The sequence below is a fragment of the Myotis nattereri genome (assembly GCF_964212035.1).
Source record: "Myotis nattereri genome assembly, chromosome: 9".
Taxonomy (NCBI): Eukaryota; Metazoa; Chordata; class Mammalia; order Chiroptera; family Vespertilionidae; genus Myotis; species Myotis nattereri.
The window spans coordinates 1240871-1254300 of record NC_138084.1 but is presented as its reverse complement, the minus strand read 5'-3'; the positions used below and the strand labels follow the sequence as shown (position 1 = coordinate 1254300).

Sequence of the window (13430 nt, the reverse complement as noted above, 5' to 3'; positions counted from 1 at the left end):
GAGAGGTGTGCGTGACCATGAGACGCAGCTTCTCACAGGAGCCCCGTTAGGGTCTGCGGTGCGGGGGGGGGGGGGGGGGGCGGGGGGGTACAGACAATGACCAAGCACAGTGGCCCACAAGCAGTGATGCCTGGCAGGGCGGTGGGGCAGCCGGGAGCCTCTGAGACCCTTTATGGGCTCAGGCAGAGGGAGGGGCTGGCGGAGGCCCCGGCAGGAACCCGCTTGGCCGGGGAGGACCCAGAATGGAATGGTGGCTGGAGCCGCAGTGGAGTCCTGGGTGCTTTCCAGCAGGGGAGCGGCTGTTAGATTTGTGTTCAAAGGAGCACCAGCCTCGGTGAGGAGCGGGAACGAAGGGAAGCAGAGGCCAGTGGGGAGGGGGGCCTGGCCCCGGGGGAGGGGGGCAGCGAGCTGGGAGATAGGCAGCTGGTGCCCTTCCCGGCAGGGTTTCTCCTCCCCTCCCCCTGGCACCGGAGGAGTGAAAGCCGATGCCACCTCCGGCAGAGTCCCGAGAAAACGGGTGATGAGGGTGCGCACACCGGGTTCATGAGGACTGCCCAGCACCAGGCGGGTGTGGAAAACGTCGCACTCCGTCTAATCCTACGGGCACCCCAGGAGGCCAAGTGCGACCGCCTCCCTTTCCTTTCTTTCTAAATCCTCACCCGAGGATATTTTCCCATGGATTTTTAGAAAGAGTGGAAGAGGGAGGGAAAGACAGACACATCGATGTGAGAGAGACACAGCGATGGGTCGCCTCCTGCACATGCCCCGACCAGGGCCAGCCTGCAACTGAGGCACGTGCCCTTGACCCAATCGAACCCACGACCCTTCGGTCCACAGGCCGACGCTCTATCCACGGAGCCACACCAGCGAGGGCGCACTGATTTTTAGAGAGCGGAAGAGAGGATGTCCGAGGCCCTTCCCCTCCGGCCCCACCCAGAGGATGCGAGGAAAGGAGGCGAAGGGGACAGTGGGCTTGGAGGTGGAGGGAGGGGTCAGCATGACCACTGCAGCTGCGGGTCAAAAGGCCATCAGGAGCAGGGCCCGGGCCACCCACAGGCGCAGGGCTCTCGGCGTCGCCGAGGCCACCTGTCCTCCCAAGAGAGCCAGGCAGAGGACCAGTCAGAACTAAAAAAAATATTTCATTTCATTCTGAATAAAAAATGGAACAGACGGAAATCCTGAAAACAATGGCATCGCTACGGCAAAATTTCACAGAAATCATCGCACAGAGTGTGGGGACGAGCTGCCCGACCTGCTCTGTCCAGGCAGCCCCCCTGGGGAGGGGCGCGAGGGGCTGCGGTCTGGGGGCGGGGCAGGCACGGGGCAGTGGGGCAGTGCCCTGTGGTGAGGCCCTGGGTCCCAGCAACCAGGCTCAGGACTGCAGCAGCGGCTGGGCGGTGTCCGCCCTCAGGCTCCCTCCGCCTGGGAGCCCTTGTGGCCACGGCCACGGCCACGCGTGGCCCACATGCCCCGCCGGGAGTGGTAGTGGTGGTAGAAGTTCCTCAGGCGCAGCCGCTCCACCTCCAGCCCCGCCTGCAGGACCCTGGGTGGAGACGGGGGTCAGGGCTGTGCTGCGCGGCAGGACCCTGGGGTGGGGAGTGGTTTCGGGGCCGGGTGGGCACAGGCCCTGGGTGAGGGAGGGAGATGGGAGGCCTGCCTCCACGAGGGTGGGGGTCACCTGTCCAGGAGCTCCCAGTCCTCGCCGCCCCACTGGTCCCGGAACTCTTCCGTGTTCATGCCTCCGACGCGGTCGAAGTCCGACTTGTAGATCCCGAAGAGGCCGAAGCCGTTCACCTCCCAGTACCCTGGGCGGGAGGGTGCCCTTCAGACGTCAGGCCTGGGAGGCCTCCCCAGACCTCAGGGGGCTCCCGGTCACCCTTCCGTGCTGGTCATAACCTGGGGACCCTGCACACGCTGGAGTGCTGGGGGGGAGGGGGGGCTCCTGGCGGCTGGGCGTGGCCCTGGGGGAGAACCTGGCCACCCTGTGGGGTGCGTCCTAGACACTGCGGGGCTTTATAGGCTTCAAGGGGACCCCAGGCCGGCCTCGGGGGTTGGGAGAGGCCCCCAGGTTTGAGCCGGGGATGGTGGGGCTCGGCCATTACCGTGCGGGTCGGCGGGCGAGCTCCCGCAGCCCAGGCGCATGACCACGGGGGCGAAGGCCAGCCTGCCCTCCACGCAGTGCTTGCGGATGGCGTCCAGGATGTTGGGGGGGAAGTGGATGTGCAGGTCGCAGAGGAACACGATGCTGCTGGCGTCCTGGAGGCCGCGGGGGTCAGGGAGCTGCCCTGGGGGAAAGGCCAGTCCTCCCCTACCCCCCCCCCCCAACTTCACGCACCTCCACCGCGTCCACTCCGGCCTGCAGCCCCGCCGAGCGCTCGAAGTTCCCGGCTCGCCTCAGGTACTGGTACCTGGGGAAGGGGGCAGGGGCAGGTGTGATTCCTGCGGCAGAAAACGCCACCTCCCCCGGAGGGGAGACCCGTGTGGAGTGGGCGCGTTACCGGGGCAGCCGCGCCGCGCGCAGGGCCCGCTCCACGTCCATGTCCTCGCTCTCGAAGTCCACCAGGACGACGCTGAAGCGCGAGTCCCCGGTGCGCGCGTGCAGCGCCGCCATGTCCGCCAGGAACTGGGCCACCCAGCGCGCCTGGTTCTTCACTGGGGGGCGAGGGGCCACCGAGCCAGCTGCACCCCCCGCCCCCGCGCGGTGCCCGCCCAGACCAGTGGCGCTCCCGCCCCTTCCCGGAGGCCCCGGGAGCGCCCGCCGCACCTGGCACGATGAAGTGGACCATCACGTCCTGGCGCCAGGCCAGGCGCAGCGGCCGGCAGAGCTCGGGGCGGCCGTCGGGGCGCGCGGAGGCGGAGGGGGCGGCGGCCGCGGGCTCCGGACTCGCCTCGTCCCAGTCCGCGTCCCCGGCGCGGGCGCCCGGCAGCCGCAGGAACACGTACTCCGACAGGCGCCGGCGGCCGCCCCCGCGCTCCTGCAGCTCCAGCTCCAGCAGGAAGCGGCTCCCGCGCGCCGAGTCGCGGCGCTTCTCCACGTTCACGATCCGCAGGAGCGCGTAGTGCCTGCAGGCGGGGCCGGGTCAGCCCCGGCTGCCCTCCGCGCTGCGCCCCACCACACCTCGCACCCCGGGCAGTTCCCAGGAGGGGGCCCACACTGCCCTCTCCCAGGGCAGCCCAGGCGGTCTGTCCTCTCTTCTTTCCGACGCGCCCAGGACCCAGTGGCACCCACCACACACAGGACCGGTCCCTGTGTCTAACCGCGTCCTAGGAACGGAAGTGTCTCCAGCCCGAGGCCTCAGTACCCCCGACACTGCACCAGCCGAGGTCCCTTCCTATGGGGTCCTGGTCCTGGGGTGTCCTCATCCTCCCAGCTCCTCTGAGAAGCTGCCTTCGGCCTCCCTGGCCCCGGGGCAGGGCTGTCCTGGTCCAAGCCAGTGGGTCTGCCCCCAGCCCTTCCCCTTGGATCCTCCCTGCTGAGCCCCTTCCCTTCCCTCCACTCTGCCCCTCTTTAAAAAAAAATATTTTTATTGATTTCAGAGAGGAAGGGAGAGGGAGAGGGAGCAAGAGGTAGAAACAGCAATGATGAGAATCATTGATCAGCTGCCTCTGCCTCCTGCACGCCTCCCACTGGGGAGGGAGCCCACAACCAGGTCTGTGCCCTGACCTGGAATTGACCCGGGACCTCCTGGTTCCTAGGCTGGGGCCGGGCACCCACTCTGCCCTCACACTCCCTGCCCCCTGCCTCTGGCAGAGGCTCCTCTGGTCCTGGGAAAGCAGGGCCCTAACCTTTGGCCACATCGGCCCTTTGCCGGCAGCGCCCCCACCCTGGGAGCTTGTGTGACTCCCCCTTCCACCCCTCCTATTTCCACCGCCATCTCCCTAAAAGCAGGGACATTCTGCCCCAAACGCTCTGGGTCTGTCTGCACTCTCGTTCTTGGGGTCACAGCCATGACCCCTGTACTGAACAGACCCCCTTATGCCCAGGGGACCCCGAGCTGCTCTCAGGCTTAGAGCCCAGGGCAGGCGTGTCCTCTCCGCCACCTAGAATCGGATCTCCCCACCTCCAGAGTCCAGGCCACCCATCACCGCCATGGTCACGGTCACAGCACGCCTGCCCGTCATGTCCCCGGGGGTCCCCTCCCATCCACGGCAGCAACACGTCTGTCTTCAACCCACACAGTCAAACCCCGTCCTGGGCAAAGCCTGGCCTCACAGGCCAGAGGAACGAGTCCCTGGGGGGCTTTCAGGGCCCAGCACCAGGCCCTGCCCTCAGCCTGGGCACAACCCTGAGAGCCCCCGTGCCTCCAGGAGGCCAAACCGCCCCGGCGCCTGGGTGAGACCCCAGAGGAGGCCGAGGCGGGAGCCCTGCGCCTTCCCTGGGATGGGGGTGGGGGGTCCCCTGTTGGAAGGCCCAGCAGGACTGCGCCAGAGGCGGGGCTGGGCACTGAGCTTGGCCTTCGGGGTGTCTGCCTGGAGGAGGGGCCTGGGAGGCTCAGGGGGAGGCCACCTCCAGACCAGCTCTGGGGAAGGTCCGGGGGCGCCAGGGGGCAGGGCTCCGCCGCCGCCCCTACCCGCTGTGGCGCGCGTTGAGCCGCTCCATGTACTGAGCCACCACGTCCACCGCCTCGGCCTCGGGCAGCTGCAGGTTCCCGGACACGTTGCAGCGCAGGTCGTTCCAGTCGGAGCGCAGCAGCTCGAAGTCCACGGCGCCCACGCTGAACGTGCGCTGCCAGTCGATGGCCTCCTCGCGCCAGCGGCCCGCCGGGCCCGCCGCCTCCTCGCTGTCCTCCGAGGCGGCCTCGTCCTCCGGGGGCGCGTCCTCCTCCCCTTCCTCCTCCTCCTCCTCCTCCCCCCCAGGCAGCTGCGGCCGGGACGCCTGGGACACGCTCAGGAAGGAGGTGGCGGGCCGCGCCTCGGAGGACGCGTTCAGGTTCTCCGAGTTCTCCGTGGGGGCCCGGGGGCCCTCCCGGCTCCCAGGCGTGGCCGGCGCCCAGGCGGGGGGCTGGGGCTCTGGGTCCCGGGAGCCGCCGGTCCTGTGGCCTCGAGGCCGGGGCGGGCGGGGGGGCGCCCGCAGCCGCACCCCGGGCAGGGGTCGGGGGCGCAGGAAGAGGCCAGGGAAAGGCGGCCAGAGCCCCCCGCCTGCGCGGAGCGGCGCCAGGGCCCGAGCGGGCGCCCGTGGGCCGGGCCGCACCCGCGTCACGTAGACCTTTGGGGGCGGCTGCGCTGCGGCCGCGGAGCGTGGGGGCGGGGGGCGGCCCAGGAGGAGGGGCCGCGGGGGTGCGGCCCGGGGCGCCCAGCTGAGCGCCCGGGAGCGCCTGGAGGTGCGCTCCGGTTCCGCGCGGGGAGGCATGGACGCGGCGGGGGTCGCTCGGGCCTCTGTGGGGGTCGCAGGGGTGGGGAGCCGGCGGCTGCTCTGTCTCGGGGCCCCCTCCGTGGGCTCCAGACTGTTGAGCAGCTCCCCCTCCTCCTCCTCCTCCTCCAGGAAGTCTGCGGAGAGTGGGCTTCAGCCTGACACCCCCACGGGGCGCCGGCGGGGCGGGGCGCTGGGGGACGCGCACAGGGACTCACCGTCGGGGTTGAGGAAGAGGAAGGCCCGGCGCTGCACCTGCTCGTCCTCCTCCCCCGCCTCCTCCCGGTCCATCTTCATGTACTTGTAGAACCCGAACCTGAGGGGCAGTGAGGGGCGGGCGAGGGGCAGGTGAGGGGCAGTGAGGGGCAGGTGGGCGGGCGAGGGGCAGGTGTCAGAGGCTCGCAGAGGCCCCGCCCCCTTCCCCGCCCCCACCCACCTCTCCAGGTACAGCGGCGACTCCCGGTAGAAGCACTTGTTGTCCGTCTCCATGTGCGTGAGGCGCGTGCGGTCGTTGGGGTACACGAAGGACAGGTACACCTGGAGCGCAGAGGGCGCAGGCGGCTGGAGGGGCCGGGCGTCCCGTCCGGGTGGGCAGGGCAGGGCCGGCCTCGGGCAGCCTGGGGGGGGACTTACAAACTGCAGGCCCTGGTATCTCGCGATGGGGAAGTCCTTGACCACATAGGTGGGCGCGTAGGCGCACGGCTCCAGCACGTCCTCCAGGCTCGAGGGCTCCAGGCGCGGCGCTGCGGGGCAGGTGGTCAGAGCGCCACCCAGACGACCCCCCGCCCCGCTTCCCCCGCCCCACGGCCCCCGCTCACTGAGGAAGAAGGTGTCTCGGGGGTCTGGCCTCAGCATGTCGGCTCTGGGCTCCTCTGGCGGCAGGCGCCCCCCCACGTGGCTGGCTGGGGACTGGGGAACATGGGCCACGTGGTCCATCTTCAGGGAGGACTCATCTGGGGGCGGAGGGATGTGTGGGGTCCCCAGAACCCCATCACCCCTCCCTGCCTAGAGGCCTCCCCAAAGAGACCACCCACGAGGAGCCCCACCCCCTCCCCAGAGAGACCACCCACCAGGAGCCGGAGCCCCTCCCCAGAGAGACCACCCACCAGGAGTCCGAGCCCCTCCCCAGAGAGACCACCCACCAGGAGCCCCACCCCCTCCCCAGAGAGACCACCCACCAGGAGCCCGACCCCTTCCCCAAAGAGACCACCCACCAGGGGCCCCACCCCCACCCCAGAGAGACCACCCACCAGGAGTCCGAGCCCCTCCCCAGAGAGACCACCCACCAGGAGCCCCACCCCCACCCCAGAGAGACCACCCACCAGGAGCCCCACCCCCTCCCCAGAGAGACCACCCACCAGGGGCCCCACCCCCTCCCCAGAGAGACCACCCACCAGGAGCCCCACCCCCTCCCCAGAGAGACCACCCACCAGGAGCCCCACCCCCTCCCCAGAGAGACCACCCACCAGGAGCCCCACCCCCTCCCCAGAGAGACCACCCACCAGGGGCCCCACCCCCTCCCCAGAGAGACCACCCACCAGGAGCCCCACCCCCTCCCCAGAGAGACCACCCACCAGGGGCCCCACCCCTTCCCCAGAGAGACCACCCACCAGGAGCCCGACCCCCTCCCCAGAGAGACCACCCACCAGGAGCCCCACCCCCTCCCCAGAGAGACCACCCACCAGGGGCCCCACCCCCTCCCCAGAGAGACCACCCACCAGGGGCCCCACCCCCTCCCCAGAGAGACCACCCACCAGGAGCCTGCCGGCTCCCCAGAGGCCCACTCGCACCTGTGTACAGGGAGAGGTGAGCAGGGCCTATGACCTCAAACTTCAGGCCAGGCAGGAAGGCTCGCCACTGGGGGTGGAGAGGGTGGTCAGGGCCGGAGGGCGGGGTGGGGGGAGCATGGCTTGGAGAGCGAGGCATGGGGCTTCCCTGACAGGGCAGTGGGGAACTAGTGGGGGCCACCCCTTCAAGGATGCAGGAAGCTCTGAGGTGGATGGGCCAGGAGTCCTGGGAAGGGGCAGGGAAGTGGCGGGTGACCCAGAAAGCGGGGGCCTGGCACAGTTAAGGGCACCCATGCCCATTCAAGCCCTTCCTGACCCCCAGAGTGCTCGCTGACCGCTGGCTATGGTCCCCCCACACACCTGCAGCCACTGCTCTCCTGGGGGCCATGCTGGCCCGGTTCTCCCCCTCCTGGAGCTGCTCCTCAGTCTCCTTAGCAGACCCTGTCCCTCCCCACTCCTCTCAAGTTGGGGTTCCTGGGGGCTGTCCTGGGCCCTCTCCCCGTCCCAGCTCACTCTGGGCCCTGTCAACTACCCACCCCCAGCTTCTGCAAGGTCACCCCAAACCTGTGTCTCAGCCTGGACCCTCTGCCGAGCTGAGCTTGGGTGACACCCACCACATACACCAGACACCTGCGACATCCCGGAGCTGGGGAGGGGGGCGCCCTGGTCCACCAGGTCACACTCGGCCCGACTCAGGTCACGCTCAGCCAGCGTCCTGCCACTCTTTCATCCCCAGCCCGGACCAGGGACCCATGGTCCCGCACAAGCCCCCACTTCTCTCCACACCATGGCCGGCGGCTGTCCGGGATGCCCCAGGTGCTCCCGGTGCACCCCGCCCCGGACCCTCCCCCCACTGGGTCTCCCTGTGAGCCTCTCATCTACGCACGGCCCACTTCCTCCAGGCAGCCTCCCAGCACTGCTGCCTGCCTGTCCCCTAAGTGGCTGCCATGCCAACTAGACAGGAAGCTCCTGGGAGGTCCGCAGGCATCTTCCCTGTGGTGGGGGGGGGCGTGGAGGGGAGGGGGGGTGGAGGGGGGGGCGCACTCACACCCACTTCCACGTGGTCCGAGCCTCGGTCGTCCTGCTTGTGCAGCAGCTCAAAGTAGTACCTCCGGGAGGCCATGAGCCTGGGGACACGCGGAGTCAGGGGACGGGCCTGCCGCGCCCCAAGAACCCCAGGCAGATGGAGCCCGGGGGCGGGGCTCCGGGCCTGCTCCTTGGGGATGGCGGTGTGCAGGGCAGCCGGATGCAGCGTGATGTCACCCAGGCCCTCACGCACACGCATGCACACGTGCGCACGCGCACTCCCAGCCACTCACCGCCTGGGCTTGGACGTCTGGGAGCTGAACTTGGTGAACTCTCCAGGCGCCGTCCACTCCGAGCCAGTCTGGGGGGTGGAGAGGGTCACCCGGTCCATGGGAGCACCACCCCACCCCATCCCCATCCCCACCCCCACCCCGTCCCGCCCCACCCCGTCCCTAAGACGCTGAGGAGACGGGACGAGGCCACAGGAAGCCCAGCGGACAGAGGCAGGTGTGGATGGAGGGCAGGGCTGGGGCCAGGGCTGGAGGGGGGGTACCTTGCCCACAAAGGCCACCAGCTGGGCACCTGCCGGGCTCTCATTTGGGCTCAGCCAGAACTCAGAGTTGTCGTCGGAAGCCACAGAGAACTGGACGTCTCCTAGGGCACAGGCTGGGGCTCAGGAGCTGTGGGCCTTCGGGACGCTCCCCCTCACGCCCCGGCCCCCCGGCCCCGCCCCCCGCACCATCTCTCGCCGGGTGGAGGAAGCCGAAGATCCGGAGTCCGTAGTTCTTCCACTTGGGGGACACGGCCAGCTTCTTCACGGTGGTGCGCGTCTGGGGGCAGCGACCTCTGACGTCAGTGCCCCCTCAACCCACCCGGGAGCCAGCTGTCCCCTGCACCCCCCCACCCCCCGAACTCACGTGAGGGAACAGCGGGAAGTGCAGGTTCCTCCTCAGATGGCCCACGGCGCCCCCGCACCAGTCCTCGAACACGTGCAGGTTCACCTGCCCTTTGTACTGGGGGGAAGGGGGGTCTTACTTTCCACACCGCCCCCCAGCCTTCCCCCGGCCAGGCAGGCTGCAGAGCTCACCTCCTCCCGCCAGGGGGGTGCTTGATGCGTGAGGTTCAGGGCGGGCGGCCCTCCAGCTCCCCCAGAAAACAGCGTGTTCAGGTCCTGGCTGTTGGGCTACAGGAAAGGGCAGAGGGTCAGAGCTGGGAAACGTCCCATAACCACACCCTGCCCAGCCCGGCGTGCAGCCCCACGCCCACGCGTGCCCACGTCCGGCCGCACCCTCCACGCACACAGCCCGCACGGTGGCCGCAGGGTCCCACGTGCAGAACACAGGTGCTCGCCCCCGGCCCGCTCACCGCCTGCTCCTCCTCTTGACTCTCGCTGGAGTCCTCTGCCCTCTGCGTGGACAGTGCAGCCCGGGCCCCCCGGCCGGCCGTCACACCGCTCAGCCTCTCCCTGTCTGTGGGGGACACTCGGGGTGTGGCCAGGGCCCAGGCTTTCTCCGAGGCTACAGCCCCGCCGCTGGGTCAGGCACCCCATCCCACATGGCTGGGCCAGGGCAGGAAGGCCAGTGTCTCCTGCTGGGGCCCCTTCTCCCCGATGCTCCCCTGTCTACCAGCCGCCCCCCCCCACCTTCATTGGGACAAGTACTGGGTCCTCTCCCCACATCCCTCTGGGGGGTGGTGCTAGAGCCTCTGCCTGGCCTTCCCAGCCCCTTGGCAGCTGAGGTGAGGGAGCAGTCAACCCCTTTGTGTGCACATGCTAGTGTGTATGTGCGCACACACCATCTGGCCATCCTCATCGGTGGCTCCACCTCCAGGAAGACCCCCAGGGCTGCCCTGTGCCCTCAGCACTTTTCCCCTGCGCTGGGATGTCTTGGGTCTGCCTCCTTCCAGAACGGAGCACTAGGGGTTGGCTAATGCCGGAGCTGGTTGTCTGGAGGCTAAGCCACCCCAGCCATGGCCATGCCACCTGCTGCCCCTGAGGCGGGGTCTGGGACCAAAGGAAGCCTGGCATCAGCCTGGGCACAGAGGGACAGGCACGCTGGGTTGGGCTGGCTGCTGGCGGGTGCGAGGCCAGGGAGGGACACTGTCCCTGGGGACCGTGCCCAGGTGTGACTGGACGGCTCCAGTTTCACGACCCCCCGCCCCTCCTGGAGCACCTCCCGGGGACCCCGACCCAGGAGCCCCCACTGCTCCAGGGCCAAGCCTGGGCTTTCACATCCATGCCCGTCCCTCAGTCCAGACCCCCCTGGACTCCTGTGTGGACACAATCGTCTTGGGCCCCGTCTCTGGGGAAGGTGGCCGCCTGTGGTCTCCCGTCTGTGAGACCCTGTGGCACCTGCCCCCTGGTCCTCACCCCCGTCTCTATCCAGCTGCGAGGTGAGCCCCAGGGCCTCCTGCCCAACCCCACAGCCTGGCCCGAGGCTCACTCCCGCCAAGCTGTCCGTGGGCCTTGGGGTGCAGCGGGGTCCCCTGCAGGGCTCAGCCCCAGCCCAGGTCCACACAGGCCACCGGTGCACGGGCTGCGGATCCTGGGGAGTGACGGCCACAGACCCGTCAGGATGGGCCTGTCCAGCGGCTGCCCTGGAAGGTGCCGCGGAGGCTTAATCATCCAGGACCCTGAACAGCTCCTGCCCACCCGGTTCCATGGTCTCAGAAGTGGGGTTCCCATGCCTCCACCCCTCCCTTCTGCTGAGCTAGACTCCCTGGCTGAGCAGGAAGCTGGTTGGGGAGGACTGTGGTTGCTCAGAAAACCACGCAGGCGGCTCAGGCAGGGGCTGGTTTTGCTCTGTGTCACGCTCGGGGGTCCTGCCTCAGGTGCTGCTAGTTGGGGTGTCCCCGGGTCACGCTCGGGGGTGCTGCCAGCTGGAGGGGCGGTGGTGGCTCTTTTAGGGGCTGAGCGGCGCTGGAGGCCTCGAGCGCCTGGGTCTGTGAGGCCAGGTGTTGGGGACACCACAGGGGGCAGGGGGGGCCTCAGCAAGTGGGGGTGCAAATGAGGCTGAGGCAGGTGGGGGTGCGAATGAGGCTGAGGCAGGTGGGGGTGCGAATGAGGCTGAGGCAAGTGGGGGTGCGAATGACGCTGAGGCAGGTGGGGGTGCGAATGAGGCTGAACGGGGAGGTTTGGCCCGGCTGGAGGGGCCCCCGATGTGGTGAGTCAAAGTCACTCTTCTAAGTCCTTGGGAGGGAAGACACTCACCCCGGCCCGGCCTCAGGACGCCTCACTGCCTTGAGGGCCGGCAGCCTGCTGCATGCTTCCTGCCCCGAGGTGTTCCCTCCCCTCCATCTCCTGGGGGCTCCAGGTATCCTGTCCCCCCTCCTCATCGCCCTCCGGGTTCTCCTGCTGTTGGAATGCTGTTCCCCAATGTGTCAAAGGTCACCTCCTCCAAGAAGCCCCCCAGGATTCCCCTGGCTCTTCCCCGCTGGAGTGTGAGTGCCGGGAGCCAGGGCGAGTTCGCCCAAGGCCGATCCCCAACGCAGCCCAGGTCCCAGGTCACCCGGGCACCCCTCTAGGGAGCCTTCCAACTGACGGGTCAGCTCGCCCCAACCTCCCGGACCCCCGGCCCCGCAGGTGGGAAAGAGGCTCCGCTATGGACGGGCAAGTGGCTGAAGCAGCAGCCGCTCGGCTCCTGGAGGTCCCAGGGCAGGGCCTGCGGGCTGCGGGGACCCCCCCCCCCCGGAGCCCCGGAGCCCTGTCACCCTGGCTCCAGGCCAGACCCCAGGCCGCCTAGTTCAGGGGCGCTCCCGGGAGGGTCGGCTCCTCGCTGATGACGTCACCGGGCGTCCGGGACCGGCCGCGCCCCCCGCCCCGATGCCGCGAGCTGGGAGCGGCGGAGGGCAGCCGGGTCTGCAGGCGGGTCTGGCCCGCGCCGGGCGCCGGGTGCGGTGGGAGGACCGGGGCCGCGCTGCTCGGGGCCCACCCCCCCGCCCCGCCCCGGCCGCGCCGCCCGTACCTCGCCCGGAGCCCAGCCGGTGGCGCGGCGCGCGGCCGGGGCGGCCCGGGCTCAGGCGGCCGTAGGTGAGCCACGCGGCGCAGGTGAGCAGCAGCAGCAGCAGCAGCAGCTTGACCTGCTTGCGGAGCTTCTTCACCGGGAACCACGGCATCGCGGCCCCGCCCGCCCGCCCGCCCGGCCGCGCTCAGCGGCGCCGCTGCGGTGCCGGCCCCCCGCACTCCCCGCGCCGCGCCCCGCGGCCCCGCATGGCCCTTTGTCCGCCGCCGCGGCCCCCGGCTACGGCCGCGAACCCGGGGCGGCCCTTGGCCGCGGGCCCGGGGTGGGCGGCGGAGCGGCTCCGGCGGCGCCCCCGCGCGCCGCTCGGGCTCCACGCTCCCGGGGCCGCGGCGGGACCGAGCGGCATCCACGCTGCCAGGCTGCCCCCCGAGACGCGGCCCGGCCTGCGCGCGGCGCCAGCCAATCGGGTCCCGGCGGCGCGCGGGAAGCCAATCCGGCGCGGGAGGCGGGCCGCCGTGCTGGGCTGTGCCGGGCGCCGGTCGCCACGCAACGCGCGCGCATCCACCTGGGCTCGCCGGCCGCGCGGCGCGGGGGCGCGGGGACCCGGGACGCGGAGGGAGGGGGCGCTGGGCGGTGCGGAGGCCCTGGGGTTGGAGGGACGGGTCAGAGCTGCAGGGGCGGGGGACGGCGCGGGACCGGGAAACACGGGTCCGGGAGAGCTGGGGCAGGTGGTGCGGGGCTCCGGCGCAGAGGACCGAGACCCGGACGCTCAGGATGGGAGAGGACAGGCGCGGACACAGCGGGGCCGCAGGGTGGGAGAAGTGGAGGTGACGGGACCGGCGGGAACGCAGGGCGGGCACCAGGGTGCGTAGGGATGGAGTCCGTGGGAGGTGCAGGCTGTGGGTGGGGGCGGCAGGAGCGCACGGGGGACAGGGGGAGGGGAGGGGAGGGCACGGGGCTTGGTGGATGCAGGGGAGGCGGGAGATGTGGGACAGCCTGGTCTTGGAGTTGGAGCAGCCCCTTTGCAAACAGCCGACCAGAAGGAGTGGCTCTCAAGGTGAAGGGAGAGAGGAAGGGGGGCTGAGGCGGCTGGGCTGGGTCAGCCATGAGGATGGTGGGGGGCTGGGTGCGCAGGGCCAACAGCTGGTGGAGGGGGGCTGAGGGGGGTCTCAGCACAGGCTTCGCCCTGAGAAGGATGAGGAGCCACCAAGGGATCCGACGTTGGGGCCAGGTGGGCAGGTCAGTGCGTGGAGGTGGAAGGAGAGGCCCAGGCAGAAGGGGCAGGACCCCCGGGAAGGAGCGGCAGGG

At 70.2% G+C, this 13430-nt stretch overlaps 1 protein-coding gene across 2 annotated transcripts; it reads right to left on the bottom strand.

Moving 5' to 3' along the window:
- Window positions 1-1119: 1119 nt before the first annotated feature.
- On the bottom strand, window positions 1120-12291 carry B4GALNT4 (beta-1,4-N-acetyl-galactosaminyltransferase 4). Of its 2 annotated transcripts, none has more exons than XM_081098120.1 (20): window positions 12126-12291; window positions 9529-9632; window positions 9251-9346; window positions 9081-9176; window positions 8903-8993; window positions 8717-8817; window positions 8457-8524; window positions 8186-8264; window positions 7141-7207; window positions 6169-6303; window positions 5984-6093; window positions 5787-5887; window positions 5569-5666; window positions 4572-5487; window positions 2765-3063; window positions 2499-2652; window positions 2336-2408; window positions 2103-2256; window positions 1679-1805; window positions 1120-1543 (listed from the first exon to the last, which is right to left on the bottom strand). In XM_081098120.1, exons 1-20 carry the CDS (start codon window positions 12274-12276, stop codon window positions 1408-1410), a joined length of 3156 nt encoding a protein of 1051 aa, XP_080954246.1. In that variant the 5' UTR covers window positions 12277-12291; the 3' UTR covers window positions 1120-1407. The 2 variants fall into 2 exon arrangements, with proteins under 2 accessions (XP_080954246.1, XP_080954245.1); XM_081098119.1 differs by having other exon boundaries at window positions 6169-6259; window positions 12126-12277.
- Between the last annotated feature and the right edge of the window lie 1139 nt (window positions 12292-13430).

Bases quoted from the DNA above. Each gene is read 5' to 3' on its own strand.
- B4GALNT4 (XM_081098120.1), bottom strand. From the start codon at position 12,276: ATGCCGTGGTTCCCGGTGAAGAAGCTCCGCAAGCAGGTCAAGCTGCTG. The intron at 9,633-12,125 runs GTACGGGCGGCG...TGTCCCCCACAG, and splicing joins CCGGCTGGGCTCCGGGCGAG to ACAGGGAGAGGCTGAGCGGT. The intron at 5,488-5,568 runs GTGAGTCCCTGT...CACTCTCCGCAG, and splicing joins CCTCTTCCTCAACCCCGACG to ACTTCCTGGAGGAGGAGGAG.